This window comes from Nannospalax galili, unplaced genomic scaffold (assembly GCF_000622305.1).
Source record: "Nannospalax galili isolate Female #2095 unplaced genomic scaffold, S.galili_v1.0 scaffold278, whole genome shotgun sequence".
Classification (NCBI taxonomy): domain Eukaryota; kingdom Metazoa; phylum Chordata; class Mammalia; order Rodentia; family Spalacidae; genus Nannospalax; species Nannospalax galili.
This window is the reverse complement of record NW_008347536.1, coordinates 11,643,084-11,659,601: the sequence shown is the minus strand read 5'-3', so window position 1 is coordinate 11,659,601 and position 16,518 is coordinate 11,643,084. Positions and strand designations below refer to the sequence as shown.

At 49.8% G+C, this 16,518-nt stretch overlaps 2 protein-coding genes across 10 annotated transcripts in view; one reads left to right on the top strand and one right to left on the bottom strand.

Moving 5' to 3' along the window:
* Kctd21 (potassium channel tetramerization domain containing 21) overlaps positions 1–8,283 on the bottom strand; it is a 12,373-nt gene extending 4,090 nt beyond the window's left edge. Inside the window, exons 1-3 of one of the 9 annotated variants that reach the window (XM_029568862.1) lie at positions 8,224–8,243; positions 7,072–7,707; positions 6,260–6,337 (exon numbers count right to left, since the gene is read on the bottom strand). In XM_029568862.1, the coding sequence (XP_029424722.1) occupies positions 6,260–6,265 (6 nt within the window). In that variant the 5' untranslated portion in view covers positions 6,266–6,337; positions 7,072–7,707; positions 8,224–8,243. Of the gene's footprint in view, positions 1–5,952; positions 6,170–6,259; positions 6,338–7,071; positions 7,963–8,134 lie in introns of those variants that run through there. The other 8 variants (XM_029568863.1, XM_029568864.1, XM_029568860.1 and 5 more) reach the window with 8 other exon arrangements.
* A 209-nt stretch (positions 8,284–8,492) lies between these two features.
* The window catches only part of Usp35 (ubiquitin specific peptidase 35), a 27,525-nt gene continuing 19,499 nt past the window's right edge, over positions 8,493–16,518 (top strand). The window contains exons 1-3 of the mRNA XM_029568855.1: positions 8,493–8,771; positions 12,239–12,454; positions 16,256–16,518. Coding sequence (XP_029424715.1) covers positions 12,377–12,454; positions 16,256–16,518 — 341 coding nt within the window. The 5' untranslated portion in view covers positions 8,493–8,771; positions 12,239–12,376. The remainder of the gene's footprint in view (positions 8,772–12,238; positions 12,455–16,255) is intronic.

Below are 16,518 nucleotides of genomic sequence, written 5' to 3'. Positions count from 1 at the left end.
TTGGTCTTTTTTGAGACAGGGTCTCCCTGTAGCCCCAGCTGTCCTGGAACTCACTATGTAGACCAGGCTGGACTTGAACTCCACAGAGCTCCGCCTGCCTCTGCCTCCCGAGTGCTGGGATTAAAGGCGTGCACCACCATGCCGGCCCTATATTATTATTTTTAGTTGTGTGTGCCTGTGTGCCTGTGTTGGTTTGTTTGTGCATGTGAGTACAATGCTGGAGTTACAGACTGCTGGGGGTGCTGAGAATCGAACTCAGATTCTCTGGAAGAGCAGCATATGCTCCTAACTGCTGAGCCATCTCTCCAGACCCTGTCTCAAAACCCCTCAAAACATGGGGTGGGAGGAACTGGAGAGATGGCTCAGTGGTTGCTCTTCCAGAGAATCTGGGTTCAAATCCCAACACCCACATGGCAGCTAACAACCATCTGTAACTCTAATTCCAGGGGATCCAATGGCCTCTTCTGACCTCCATAGGCACTGCATGACATGGGTACACTTACATACATGTAGGCAATACACTCATACACATAAAATAAAAATATTAAAAATTTTTCCTTTAAGAAAAAAGAAAATAAGGTGTGAGAATAAAGTAGTAGTTTGGGGGGCTAGGGGTGTATAGCTCAGTGGTAGAGCACTTACTTGGCCTGTGTGAGGACCTGAGTTCAGGAAGTGATTTTTTTATTTTTAGGGCCAGACTGTACAGCTCAGGAACATTTGCTGAATATGCACAAAGTCCTGGGTTCCATCCCCATGGTTACAGACAGACAGACTCTAACAGCAACAGAAGCTTCAAGAAGTTTGAAGCTTTTTGAACCAGCCTTTTCAAACACAGCTCTGCCGCAGCTTGGCAAGAAAACAGCTACCGCCTGTTGTGAGCAGCATTGACGTCTGGTAGCAAGTGACTTATTTTTTATTAATTTCTTTAATTTTGGTGCTGGGGATCAACTTAGGATCTCATGCATGTTAGGCATACATTTGATCACTGAGCGTATTATACCCCCAGCATTTACTTATTTATTTATTTATTATTTATTTTTGCAGTGTTGGAGATGAAACCCAGGATGGGACTGTTACACAAAGTCTCTACTAGTGAGCAATATCCCCAGTCCTGCTTTTTTGTTGTTGTTGGTTTGAGACAGTCTCCCTGTAGCCCTGATTGGCCTGGAACTTGTGTAGACCTGGCTGCCTCTACCTCCAAAATGCTGGGATAAAAGGCATGGACCACTAGGCCCAGGCCTTAAACCTACTTTTAATAACTACATATAGAAAAGTACAGAGAATGACTGTGTTGTGTTAAATACTTTCCTCCATGTTTACAACCACACTTTGACATAGTCTAATACACCACCTCCCCTTTGGCATATTGATTGTTTTTAGTTATTTTGAGAAAGCACAGACACAGGAGTAGCTTTGAAATGATGCACTTACAAGAATTTGCATCTACAAGGAAACTTCCAGTACTAAGGTGTACCAAGGAGAGCTGCTCCCAGACAACTATAGTCACCCGACTCCTATCTGCTGAACATTCACCATACACTTCCTCCCCTCACTCCCCCATAACTTTCCTCCACCACTCTCAAAGTCCATGCTTTCCTTCCTTTCTGTAGCTCAGGGTGCCGTATAAACTTCAATCCCGTGACTCTCTATCTTGTGGGACTCCCAAATGTGCATACACTAATTAAAACGGAGTTTCTCCTTCATTTGTTCTATATCAATTTAATTTGCAGTTCATCCAAAGAATCTAATATAAGGAAGTTATTTTTTGTTGTCTTTCCTGCAATACTATCATCCTTTCCCATTTGCAAATGAGGAACTGAGGTTCAGAAAGGGTAAGAGATGGCTCAAGGTTCATATACCTAGTCACTGGAAGAGCTGGGGTCTGAATCTGTACCAAGGCCAACACCTCTGTTCCTTTTCCCTCCCTCCCCCTCTCCCTCCCTCCCTCCTTCCCTTTTTTTCTTTGTCATCCTGTAGCTCCAGCTGACCTGGAACTCACTATATAGACCAGATCGACCTTGAAATCACAGGACTCCACCTACCTCTGCCTCCCTAGTGCTGGGATTAAAGGTGTGCGCCACCATGCCTGGCCATCTCTGTTCATTTTCCTTCCACTACAGGACTCCTAATGTGCAACAGGAGCAACAGATGCCCACAGCCTCACTCTGTGTATACTAGACTGGGGCTCTGCCTATTTACATCTAAGAACCGGGGCCCAAATCCTAGGATGACCCACAGCTCCTGCACAGCTGACACAAAACAGGTCCACCAAGCTGTCAAAACCTTTCTACTTCAACAGCAACCCAGCATGTCTAAGGATAAAGCAGCAACACATAAAACATTTCATGAGGACCTATGACATGCCCTGAGCCATGTGAAACATTAAGGCCACAGTGGTGCTTTGAGGTATTGTAATTATTACTCCAATATTTAGAATTTTATAATTCTAAAAAAAATAAGTCCAGAATAGTGAAGACAGCCACTTAAGATCACAGAGCTAGAGGTAGCTGAGCTAGAATTCCAAGGAGGATTCAAGTCTGCATACTATGGCTGGCAACAAAAGCTACAGCATTTTATTAAGGACAGTAAACAGAATTTGAATAAAGCCCTGTGACACTTTTTTTTTTTTGAGAAAAGGTCTTCCTGTAGCCCCAGCTGGCCCGGCACTCAGTATGTAGTCCAGGCTGGCCTCAAACTCAGAGAGATCCACCTGCCTCTGCTTCCCCAGTGCCAGGATTAAAGGTGTGCGCCATGCCCAGCACCTGTGATACTCTTCAGAGTAAGACAAAAGATATTTATTTATTGATCATGGTGCTAGTGATCAAACCCTGAACATTCTAGGCCAAGTGTTCTACCACAGATCTACATCCCCATGTTGCTGTCCCCAAATTAATACTAAGGGCTGAGATGCAGAACCCTTGGTGTACTCTTAGTGAGGACCAGCTGTTTTCCCCGCCCCTCTCAGCTTTGATCACTCGCAGAGCTTAGAAATGATAAATAATCTGTTGAGATGGTGTGGTGCCACATTGCAGCAATGCCTGAACAAAAACAGCCTGACTCTCAGCATCCATTTCAACCAAGGTTGGGACCCGAAATGTTCTGAGAACTTGTTCACTCAGATTTCTCCCAGAATTGTGCTCTCAATCAAAGGCCTTGCTCTCTCTTTATTGAAACCGTACACCCATCATGAAATGGGGAAGGAAAAGAGGAAGTAACTGTCCTATCAAAGGATGTCCCCTCTAGATCCTTACTGACCTAAACAGCACAAATGGGCTAATTCTAGTTGCGTCCAAGGAATAGTCACTGCTTACAGTACTTGCCTGATATCCACAATAGACACACAGACACACACACAGAAAGAGAGACAGAGAGACAGAGACAGAGACAGAGAGATACATTGTTCTGTGTCAGTCAAAGGCAAGGAAGGGTCATGAGGGATTAAGACTATATGTTTAGGTTACAAGAGAAGCCCAAGATCTAGTAAACTTTTTACATTATAAACAAGTTGAGATAGTGTTCAATGACCTCGAAACATAAGATTAGTTTTTTTTTTTTTTCTGTAAGATTAGCTTTTTGGTTACAGGTTAGATAAAAGCTATTTGTCCAGAAGTCTCCTACAATCTATGAGCATACCTGCACAGACCTAGATATCTCCTACAAGGAACCAGGGGTTCCTGGAGAAATTGGAGAAACCCATGGCTCCTAGATGTTGTTAGGAAAAGTTCCAGATGACTACAGATCCTTTGTTGCCAGAAAGCAAAGAACAATCAAAGACTAGTAAAGTCATGCCAGAAGAATACAGGAGCTGGCCTCGAGGAGTACCAAATAAATAATGATAACAAATTTTAGCAATTGGATTTTTAAATATGGTCCATAATGTTACTGCGAAAAGAAAAAAAAAAAAAGGGTGGGCAGGGAATAGGGAATGAAAAAGAGGAAAATGTTACTCTATAAAAAGGAATACCAGTGAAGTGGGTTGCCTGGGCTGTCTTAGTTTCTTTTCCTGTTGCTGTGATAAAATACCAAGACCAAAACAGCCTAAGGGAGGGGTTTATTTTTGATCCTGGTTTAAGGTAGTCCACCTGGGTGGGAAAGTCAAGGCAGAAAGAGCTTGCAGAACATCACGTCACACTAAAACAGTCACACTGCATCCACAGCTGAGATTCTGAGCAGTGAATGCTGCTGCTCAGTTCCCTTCTCTTTTTATACAGTTCAGGGTCCCAGTCAGGGAATGGTCCCACACACAACTAAGATGAGTCTTCTCACAGGCATTAACATCGTCAAGATAACCTCCTGCAGGCATGTCCAGAGGCCCATCTCCCAAGTGATTCTAGATTCTGTTAACAGTTAACACTAACCATCACAAAGGTATAGGCTTGTAATCCCAGTACTTGGGAGGTAAAGGTAGGAAGATTAGGCTTTCAAGTCAGCCTGGGCTACCTGAGATCCTGTCTTAACCTCTACCCAAAAGGAACACCAACTAATAAATGTAGAAGGAATGGTAGTTAGAAAAATACCATTTGCAATTCAGACAAAGATCACTGGTGGACGTGGGGTGGGAGGAATACATAGTTCCTCCAGCCTAGAGAATCGCTTCACAGATTTACTTATTAATTACGAGATATTTTCCTGCTTATGGTAGAGACATCAGGTTGCCACAATGTTAACCACTAATCAGATGGCTTCATGGACAGAAGGCCCTTGACATCATCTGCCTCTGGGTGTGATGTAATCAGCAGTACACATTGCCAAGAAGCCAGAAACATAACCAGAATCTAATGATAAATGAATGCATTAAATACATAGGTGGGATGGCTCCTTTCAGATTAAATGAGTTGCTCAAAGAGATATTAGTAAATGTTAATATGTGAATCTGGACTGGATATGATCTTTATTCCTTTTTTTATTTTTTTGGTCTTTCTGAGACAGGGTGTCCCTGTAGCCCCAGCTGGCCTGGAACTCACTATGTAGACCAGGCAGGCCTTGAACTCAAGAGATCTGCCTGCCTCTGTCTCCCAAGTGCTGGGAGTACAGGCATGCACCACCACACCCAGCTGGGTATGATCTTTAAAATCAACAACTGAAGAGGATTTGGGAGAGACAATTTGGAAAAATTTTAGTATCAAGTGCTTATTAGATGATACTGAAAGCAGGAGAAGGCCACTATGGGGAGATGGCTACACACTGAAGAATTTAGGAGCAAGTTTTCTCTGTCTTTGGATAGGGTTGTAGTATGTACCCCATGCTTGCCTGGAAGCTGTCTTCTGCTTTAGTCTCCCAAGTGCTGGGATCACAGGTCACAGGCAGGCGTGTGCCACGATACCTGGCTAAAAAAATTTCCTTGATATTCTCATTCATTCTCTCTCTCTCTCTCTCTCTCTCTCTCTCTCTCTCTCTCTCTCTCTCTGTCTCCCTCCCCCCAGGCCTGTACAGTGCTGCCCTGCTCAGGCTGGGCTGGGGTCCTCAGGCTGGTGATCCTCCCACCTCAGCTTCCTGAATAGCTGGGATTACAGGTACATGCTACTGTGCCTGGCTTCTAAGTTAAAGTACTTGGCAGGAAATGTGCTTGTGTGCAAAACTGAAGGTGGCCAAGTGTGAATTGGTGAATATAGGCTATATTTTGAAGTTTTCTGTGGGCCTGGAAAAAATTTTTTAAATTTATTTTGAAACATGGGGAGAAAAGAGCATTTCCTGTATAGAACAAGAAATGTGAAGTTCTACCAGAGTGCCAGACCCCAGTAAACAATTAGTCTCAGTAAACTACAGATTAGTTATTACTCCCACTAAGAAACATTAAAAACTTATAATTTTGCTTTCTAGATGTTGCTGTTTCTGGAGGTTGAGGAAGTCAACTAGAGCTAAGCTAAAATGGGCCAAGCTTGGAGGAGTTTTAGAGTTTAAAGCTGGGAGGTCCCTGGAGATGGGCTCATCTACCATGGGAATGGAACCCACCTGTTAGGAACAGCCTGCCCAGCTTCTGTTCTGGGATCCAGGCTTCCAGAGCATGGCTGCTTAGCCCTTGTTTCTTCCTCCTCCTCTGGACCCTAGGGTCCTCTGCTGAGAAGAAGGAATCTCCTGTGGGCTTACTGTGTTCACACTGAGAGCCATTTCTGCAGCAGGTATGTGGAGTGTAGGCAGAAAGAACCAGCAGGTCTCTGCCACTTACCAGCTGTATAGACCCAGGCAGATGATAGTGGTTATGGAAATTGTAATAGTAAGGGTTAAAGTTTACTGAGTAGTTGTGTCTGGGCTAGCTGACCTTCATTAATCTCACACGTGAAGCATACTGCTATACAGGCCTTCTTCCTCCTCTGCAGGTTGACATCTGCCATGCCCTCTGCCAGGAACGTGAAGGAAAATCTCGTTCAGCTTTCAGATGGAACACAGACCTTCCTCTTCTTTAGTTCAAACCATTTTAAGCTCCCTCCTTACCACAACCAGCTTACAAAGACAGGTGCCAGGCTTGCTGGGCTAGGAAGCCCCCCTTTACCCTCAGAAACCAGCTGGACCAAAGCAGGGGAAGAAACTTCTCATTTAGTCAGACTATTTTCATCATTCTTCAAACTTTTTTTGGCTTTCTGAGACAGGGTCTCACTATACAGCCCTGGTTGGCTTGTAATTTGCTATGTAGACCAGGCTGGCTTCAAACTCAAGAGATCTGCCTTCCTCTGCCTTCTGAGTGCTAGGATTAAAGGCATGTGCCACCATGCCCGGCTTAAAGGGTTTTTAAAACTTTTATTTTTGAAATACGCTCTTGAATTTTCAATTTGGAACCTAAGGCATAAGACAAGGCCCAGGTGACCACTGGGCAGAACATGCAAGGAAGGTTTCTGCTACCGACTGCCGAAGGAACGCAGTAGACAAAACACTGGGTAAATTTCAAGGATGATAATGTTCACTGTGAGTAATATGCATTCCAATCTACTGGGGATGTCCCCACCAACCCTATTCAGTTAGATCCCCAGGATATGGACTTTGGCTCACAGTGCGGCCTACTATGTGGTACACTGCTTAGTCATCTTGCCCTGCCCTATCTCTAAGGAGCCCACAGGGCTGCTCCACATGACCTACCTTGTTGGAGAGTAAAGATGCTTCGTGGACTCAGTTAACACAAGGGACCCTGGAGAGAATGGCTCATCATAGGGGGTAAGGTGGGCTGGAAGAAAACCCACCCGAGCAGGTGGAATTTCCCTACTTGCAGGTGTTTTTTTTTTTTTTCCCAACCTGGTGCAGACTCCCAATAACCATCCCCCATCCTTTTCCAGAATTTTCCTTAGCCATCTTTGCTCTCTCTCCTGCTTCATCTTGCGGTGTCCCTCAGACACCCACACCCCTTTTCAAGCATTCCCTTCCCGCGGCCCAATCCTCCCAACAATAATTTACAAAGAACTTTCTAATCACCCGTCTCACAGTACCATAGAAGGGTTGCCCCCGTGCCTGGCACTGGGAAAAGCTGAGAGGACTCTGGGCCTGTGACCCAACCTCGGAAAGGCAAGGTACCAAAACTTCTGTTTCTTCCCCACCACCCACCCCAGACCAAACCTGTCCCCCGGGGATGCAGGAAAAAGGCAGGGCACTTGAAGGCGTCCTGAGTGGTTTGGGGTGAGTCACTTTACTTCCCGCACATGATGGGGCTTCGGTAGGATGTGAGTTGAAGGAGACGCGCGTGAGCTCCAGACGCACTGAGCTCCAGGGATTAGCTCTTTTCTAGTTAGAAGGAAAGGATGGCGCTGTGTGCATCCACAGGCCCAGACACACTGTAACTGCGTACCCTGAGCTCCCTAGAGCTGGGAGGGGTCCCTTCCATCTTTTGTGGCCTCGGCCCGCGCTCCTCCACCCCATCCAACCTGGGTAGGCCTCCTGGGCTCTCCCAGCACCCAGGCCTCGAACGCCCCTCGGACCAGACAGGACTCCATGTCACCTAGCGATCCCGCCCATGGCCCCACCCACCAGAGGCTCCTCCCACTGAGACCCTCAGGATCTGAACTCTTCGCACCCTCGCATCCTCTGGGCCCCGCCCTCAGCCCCGCCCCTCTATAACCCTGCCCCCTCGGCTCTCTTCTCTCCGAGACGCGCCCCTCCCCCGTCGCCACCCCATTTCACGGATGAGAACGGCGAGGCTGGAACAGATGACCTTTCATGGCAGGACAAGTTCCCCGATGGTGCCCACGTTGCGTCGCCTCTGGGTCCCGAGCCCCCCGGCTTGGGCCGCGCCGCACCCACCTCCTGCCCGCGCTCAACAGCCACCCCTCCGCAGCTAGCGCAGCTTCGCCAGGAGGGGAGGGGGCGGAGGCCGGGCCGGCGCAGGGGCCGGCCGGGTCGGGCAGCGCGTTGGCCCCTGGGACTCGTAGTCCTCTCCGGGCTCCTCGCCGTCCCGCGCACCCCGTGCGGACTCCAACTCCCAGGGGGCATTGCGAAAAGACGCCCGCTCCGGCCCACCCTGCGGGCTCACAAGCCACCTGGCCTTAAAGGGGACGCGGCGAAGCGGCAGCCCTCGGGGTGGCCCCGCTCTGGCTCCGCCCCGTTCCCGCACCTCGCCCCTCCCCCGCTTCGCCCCGCAGCCCCGTCACTGCGCTGCAGAGTTGGGCTCCCAAGGTCCGTACAGGGCTGTGCGGAGCGGGGTGGGAAGGGTGGACTTGGCCGTGGCAGCAGCATCCCTGCGGTCTGGGACCCCTCCCTGGGGTGGGGGAGCAGAGGACCCGCCCTGACCTAGCCTGGCCCAGCCTAAGTCCAGCCTGGCCTGAGCGCCCCGCCCGGGAGCGGGCCCTGAGGTAAGGCCGGCTGAGGTCCGGGAGGTAAGGGGGCTCTGGATGTGGATGTTGGCTGCGGGTAGAAAGGGACAGGGAGTGTCTGCACCCTGACATTTCGAGAACCCCATACTTGGCAAGGCTCTGAGAGCCCGAGGGTGGGAGGTGGGAGGTCTGGGTGCATCCTAGGCCTCTGCTGTGTGACCTTGGGAAAGTAACTACCCCTCTCTGGGCTTCCACCTCCGCCTTCATCACTTGAGTATAGAGGTGCTTCAGCTCCTGCCCTCTCAGTACTGAGATTACACACGCCTGGCAGTCTTTTGTGGGGAGGGAGGGAGGTCCAGGTGGGGCACAAACTGAGGAGTCGGAGGCCGTCTGATTATCTCAGCATCCAGGGTCTGGGGCCCCTAACGACTCTTACAGATTGGAGAGCCAATCAGAAAGCCAGGAATGGAAGGTAGGGTCCGGGTCAGCAGCGGTTAGTGAGGGGTGGTCCTGTAGGGGTGGGTGAGTGTGGCTGTCCCTGAGGGGAAACCGTGCCCCTGCCTTCTTCTTACCTCTCACATCCTATTCACCAACAAGGCACTTGCCTGTCCCCAGTGAAGCCCTGGCCCCTTTCCTTCCAGTAGGCAGTTTGTGGCGGGACAAGGCCTCCCTGGTGGAACCTTAGGAGGGCTGCCTTGCTCAGACACAGCTAAAAAGCCTAGATAAATTCTGCTGCCCAGAGACTTGAGGAGCCAGAGATGGGGGGCACTTGCCAGTCCGAGTGAGGGGAGAGCAAGTGCCCCCAGGCATCCCTGGCACCCAGGGGAGGCTGAATGTGATGGGCTGAGAGGGGAGCCAATGAATTCCTCCATCCCTAGTGTAGGGCAGGGCCTGGGAGACCTGAGCAGGGGCAGTGGCCCTCCCTCTACCAAGCTGAGGAGGTTCTGTGAGCGTCTGACCCAGGGGCTAACCAGGAGCAGGGCTTTGTTGTGCTTTGCCTTTTCTGCCTTACTTGTGTGGACCATTTCTGGAGTGGCCAAGGCCTCTCTGAGTCTAGTCTAAGGGCCTCTGTGGGTGTCTTGCTGATGTTCAGTGTTGAGGCTATTAGAGACCAGGCCTGGGCAGAGGAGGGGCAGGGACTGCCCTCAAGGTTAAGCCTGTCCCTAGAAGCTACTTTTCTAGTCACATCCTTGGTTTTAGCTCATGTTGATGTCACATGGCCTTCTTCAGTCAGTAGGCACACTTTCAAGTGCCTGGGCACATTCCTGTCCTGGGCACTGTGTAGAGAGAGCAAGATTGGACTGGCTTCCTACTGAGGTAGACCCTAGCCTGGCAGGAGGGAGAGTGCTGCAGCCAGTTTATACTGCAGAATGATGGAAAGAGCCAAGAGGGCCTTGGGGCCAAGCACAGAGACTTGCTCTGTGGAGGATCAAGGAAAGCCTGGGAGCTGGGCATCACAAGATGAGTCAGAATTCACCAGGAGAGAAGAGAGAGAAGGCTTTCCCACAGAGGAGGCATCAGAAAAAGAACAACAACCCTTCTCAAAGTCCCATCTACACACCCCTTATCAGTTTTGTGTCACAGACAGCCTCCATGCCAAGCTTGGGAGTGTGGGCCTTATCTGAGGGGGTGGATGGCCTTAAGGTTCTGAGCAGACTGGCAGGAGAGAACTTATCAGAAATGAGGTTAATCTGACGGCACTTCTGATGGGGTTGGAGAGGGAGAGAGTGAAGAGGTGATGAAGGCTAGCTGGGGCCCAAGGCTGAAGGTGGAGCCAATCACTAGAGGTCTCTCTCTGTCTCTTTCTACACCTCACCCTGGGGATTGGGTGAGAGAGATGAGCCAGGCTCTCCAAGTAGCAGCAGAGACCTGTCATCCTTGAGGGACAGATGAATGCTCCAGTCTTCTGGGGGAGGGGGAGTGCTTCTCCTGGGTGCCCTGGAGCATGCTGAGTGTGTGCCTGGACTCCCAGGCTGTCCTGCTGACAGGTCAGGGTATGAGCTATGGGCTTGGGTAGGAGCAACAATGCTTGCTGGGAATGGCCACCTTGCTGGGAATGGGGTGTGTGGCCAATCACCGTCCATTTGGAATTCAGAGGCTGAGCAGTGAAGGAGCTCCTTTATGACCAAGACCACCATGAAGGTGCCGTCTGGCTAGATTCAAAGCCTAGATGACCCGCTCCAGGACTTGTGCCTTTAGTGGAAGATGGCTCAAAGGAGGGAATGAGGAGATAGCTTCATAGAGTACTGCACTTGTCCAGGCAAGAAGTAGAGAGATGGCTCAGCAGTTAACGGCACTGGCTGCTCTTATAGAGGACCCGGGTTTGATTCCCAGCACCCACATGGTGGCTAACAACTGTCCGTCTAACTCCAGTTCCAGGGGAATTTGACTCCCTCGTCTGACCTCCAAGGGCATTGCATGACATGGGTGATACATACATGTAGGTAATACATGCATACACACATAAAAACAATAAATAAAATATTTTCTTAAAAAACAAGTAGAGAGGAGCTGATGTTGGGTGAGGCTGGAGCCTGGGGGAGAGTGGAAACAGTATATTGCAACTAAGGTCTGGGGGAGGAAATTCCTTGGAGAAGCACTGTCATCAGTGTGTGTCCTTGCCTCCTTCCCCAGACAGGGTCTGTGTCTTCTGTCTGTAGCAAATGGACCAATGAGACTCATGACTGACTGTCCCTCATATTTCTTATACCTTGTCCCAACCCTCTGAGGGGCAGGCCCAGAGCAGCTCCCATTTTCCAGTGAGAAGGCTGAGGTGCCAGGAAGGAACTTGCCTCAGCTGACCTGGTGATTCCTAAGCAGAAGACCTGGGTCCATCTATGAACCCAGGCTCTGCTGAGGGAGGAGGACTGCTGACACTGGCATAGAGCAGCTGTTTTGAGCCAGAGGCTGTGTGGATGTCTCATCCAGGATCTGGTGGGGAAACCCAGCCTCCCCAGAGGAGAGCTGCTGGCCTGCTCTTTTCTCCCTGAGGGGAAGAGTGAAAGTTCTGATTCTGTCTTGCCCTGACCATGTGTCTCTCCCTATTTCCCTACTCCTGTCCCCCTACCCTGGCCTTTGATGGTGTCAGGTAAGGTCAAAACCTCAGAAGTCCATTTGCATGAATGCATCCAAGATGTCACCGAGTGAATTTACTGGTAACCATGGTGACAGCTGACCTGACTGCTTTCGTAGGAGTGGGGGCAGCTAGCAGGCTTGAGAGGTGTGGCCAGGCCAAAGACTGAGGAAAGCTGGCCTTAGAGATTAGAGCCTCCGGGTGGTACTGGTCCACTGGACTTCAGCTGCCAGGCCTGGCCCACCTGATGTAGTATTAGGTAGACTGGCAGGAAATCGCCAGCATTTGATCACTCAGTTTCCTGTGTTTTAATTGAATATCATTATCCCCATTTTTTAAAGGAGAAAAGAAACCCAAGGATATGCCTTACTCAAGGTCACACTGTGCAGGTCTCTCTGTTTCTGCTTTAATTTTTATTTTTTTCTTCTTCCAGAACCTTACCTGGCTCCAGAATTCCATTTGTGCCTGTCCTATCCCCTGGGCCTCTATACTAGATGCCAAAATCTCATTGATTAAGGCTTCTTCTTAGTAGCCTGAGTACCAGGCTTTCTTGGCAGCCTGGGTTAAAAGCATGACCCATCTACTAGCCTACAGGCAGGCAGAGGAGGTTGACCACAGCAACTGCCTTGTCATAGGACCAAGGCTCAAGGTGGGGAGACTATTTTTATTGTTGTAATTTCATTTGTGGTGCTGGGGACCAAACCATGGGGCTAAGTGAGTGTTCTCTCACTGAGCCACGCAACCTAGAGGCCAGTCTGTAAAGGGCTTTTGAGATGATGCTTTGCACTGACTGGTCCTCTCTACAGATACCTGCCTCCACCACCAAGTTGGCACCTCCTTAATGAGACTGCTTCCAATGAAGTGGGAACCCCTCATGTTTGCTGAGAACCCCTCATGTCTGGTACCATGCTAAGGGCTTTATGTTCCTTTTCATAGCCTGTTAAAAACAGCAGAAGAGGGGCTGGAGAGATGACTCAGTGGTTAAGAGCACTGACTGCTCTTGGAGAGGACTTGGGTTCGATTCCCAGCATCCACATGGTGGCTAACAACCATCTGTAACTCCAGTTCCAGGGAATCCGATGCCCTCTTCTGACCTCCATGGGCATTGCACAACACTGGTACACTTACATTGCAGGCAATACACTTGTACACATAAATAAAGTATTAAAAAACAGCAGGAGAGAGGCTAGAAGATGGGTCAGTGGTTAAGGGGAGTGGCTAGTCTTGCAGAGGACCTGGGTTTGGTTCCTAGCACCCACATGATGGCTGACAACCATCTGTAACTTCATTTCCAAGAAATCTGGCCTCTAAGGGCATTGTGTGCATAGGTACACTTACACAGGCAAAACACTTATACACATAAAATACCAAAAAATTTTAAAAAAAAGGGCAAGAGGCTCAAGGAGCACAAATAATCTTTTTGAGAACTAAAATGCATCCCAGACAAGCCTCACTTAATCTAACCTACCATTCCTCCACTTCTTAGTTCAAGAGACCTGGGCATTTGGTCTTTTTTTCCCTAAGTTTTTTTTTTTTTTTTTTGGTCTTTTTGAGACAGGGTCTCCCTGTAGCCCCAGCTGGCCTTGAACTCACAGAGATCCACCTGCCTCTGCCTCCCGAGTACTGGGATTAAAGGCATGCACCACCATGCCCGGCAAGATAAAGTTATTTTAAAAAATAATGAAAGCCAGGTGTGGTGGCTCACACCTATAATCCCAACATGAAGGAGGCTGAGGCAGGAGGATACCCATGAGTTTGAGGCTCATCTGGTATATGTGGTAAGACCCTGTCTCTAAAACAAAACCAACAGAAAAGAAGCCAGACATGGTGGCTCAGTCCTGTAAGTTCAGCACTTGGGAGGTGGCGGCAGGAGAATCTGGAGTTCAAGACCAGCCTTAACTATTTAGTGAGTTTAATGAGGCCAGCCTGAACCACATGAGACCCTGTCTCAACAACAAAAATATCAAGCAACCAAAACTTATGTTTCAAATGATAAAAATATAAAAAACAAGGGGCTGGAGAGATGGCCCAGCAGTTAAGAGCACTGACTGCTCTTGCAGAGGACCTGGGTTCGATTCCTAGCACCCACATGGTGGCTAAGAACTGTCCTTAACTCCAGTTTCAGGGGAGTCCGAAGCCCTCTTCTGACCTCCGTGGCATTGCACCACGCGGGTGTACTCACATACATGCAGGCAATACACTCATACACATAAATATAAATATATAAACATAAATAAAATATTTTAAAATATATGTAAAAAACAAGAGGCAGAATGGAAAAGCTGGCTAAGCGATACGTTTAAGAGCTAGAAAGGCCGGAGGTGTTGCTTAGCCTTTGTTAGAGTACTTACCTACCGTGCATGAGGCCCTAGTTTCCATCCGCAGCACCACCAAACAAGTAAAATTCCACAGTAAGATGCTAAAGGTACCCGAGCTCTGAGGCAAGGCTAGTATTTGGGGCCACTGCTCTGGGCTATGGTGTACCCTGTAACCACTGAACTCTGAAGAGCCCTCCACTTGTGAGAGATGCTAGCCACTAAGAAGTAAGCTTGGTCCCTGTCGCAGGAAGCTCACACCCTAATGAGACAGACTTCTAAACAAAGGGGCCCCTGGCATGGAGACATGCAGCATGGAACTTTGGTCACAGTCAAGGACTAGGACTCAGAAAGGCACCTCTCCATAGAGCCTGACATGTAGTTGGGGTTCCAAAATAGCCCAGGTTCTGAATCAAGTTTTCTGGCCCATTGTCCAGGGAATGTCTGGCCTGTCTTCACACAGCTACAGGTGTGAGGCTTCAGTAGTTTTCATTGAGCCAATAAATGAATTATCTGCTCTATGTTGTGTCATATTGGGTCTTGCCTAGAGCAGGATTAAACACAGAAGCAAAGTAATGGCCCTGCCTTCTCAGAGGTCAGAGTTGGGTAAGAAGTGACCAAGCTGTATCTATGAAAATCAGCATGAGACTCAGGAGTCAGAAAGGGTCAGCGTGGAGCAAGTTTCCAGAGAACAGTGGAGAGCCTTCCTGCAGGCCAGTAAGGTGGAGCTCAGTCACTCCGCATTGCTCATCCAACACATTCCTACTGTGCTAGGCAATGTGCTAGGTGCTAGGGAGGTGAACAAAGCCTGATCTCAGGAACCATGCTTAGTATGGTGGGGGAGGCTGACCCCGGTCAAGTAATCAGAAGTGCTCTGGAGGAGAGGGACTGGATGGTCTTAGTTTTTAACTGCCAGGTTTGAAGCAGGTAGGGAGGGCAGGCAGGCAGGGGCTTTATTGAAGAAGTTTCAGCTGAGGGATGAAGTGCTAATCAGGCAAGGAGGGGAGGGAGAATTATGCGTAATGGCCCAGTGGCAGAGGGAGTGAGGGAACACGTGGTCAACAAGCAAGGGCTGACGGAGAAGCGGCAGCTCTGGGTGTGAAGGGCCAGGCTGGGTGTGAGGGTCTGAGCATGGAGGGGAGATGCTGGGTGCCAGTGAAAGGCACTGGGACCTCCCTACCACCAAGTGGTGGCAGCTGCAGTAGATGAGCAGGCGTGTCTTAGCATCTTTTCCTGTTGCAACTTAAAGAGAAAGGATTTATTTTGGCTCCCAGTGTGAGGTATAACCCATCATGGTGGGGAAGACAAGACAGCAGTCTCTTGAAGCAGCTGGTCCCTGCATCGGCAGTCTGGAAGAGGATAGTAATGAATGTCTTTGCTCCACTCACTTTCTCCTTTTTGATGGTCCAGGATGCCAACCCAGGAAATGGTGCCCTCCACAGCAGGCAGGGCTTCCCATCTCAATTAACCCAATCACGATAATTCCCCACAGGCATGCCCAGAGGCTAACCTAACCTAGAAAATCCCTTACAGCTGTCCCCAGAGGCCAGTCTCCTAGGTGATTCTAGATCCTGTCACATTAACAAAACCAGCCATCATAAGGCTATTGGCAGTTGTAGGAGTGGAGAGTAGGGGACTGGTTCATGCCCAGAGGGCCAGGGGTGGGCTCACCCAGGACAGGTTTGTCAGGCTTTTAGGAAGAGAAGTTTGCCTGACGACTGGTGGTGGCAGGGCTCAGAGACAGGATGGGCCAGGCAAACGGCACAGCACACACCAATAAGTGGAGTTTGCAAAGGTGTAGGGAATTTGGGAAAAGAGCGATACGGAAGTGAGGCAGAATAAAGGATCCTGGTCTGTCCTTTGGGCAGTTCCACCCCATTTCCCCAGGAGACAGAAGGACCGAAGAGCGAGGGAGAAGGCACTCAGCCACCAGAACTGTGGCTGCGGGGCTGGGCAGGTGTCAGACCTGCTTTCTCCCAGGTTTCTGAAGATATATCCTTGTCCCATTTCACAGGTGAGAAAACAGGCTCGCCCCCGATCTCCAGGGGCTACCCAGGGATCACAGGGAGCTGGACAGAGCTGTCGGGCATGCTGTGACCTTGCTCCCTGTCCACTCCCCTCCCCCGTCCCTGCAGCGAGCAGCCATCATGGACAAGATTCTGGAGGCCGTGGTGACCTCGTCGTACCCCGCGAGCGTGAAGCAGGGGTTGGTGCGGCGCGTGCTGGAGGCGGCGCGACAGCCGCTGGAGCGGGAGCAGTGTCTGGCGCTGCTGGCCCTGGGCGCGCGGCTCTACGTGGGCGGTGCGGACGAGCTGCCCCGCCGCGTGGGCTGCCAGCTGCTGCACGTGGCCGGCCGCCACCACCCCGACGTCTTCGCCGAGTTCTTCAGCGCGCGCCG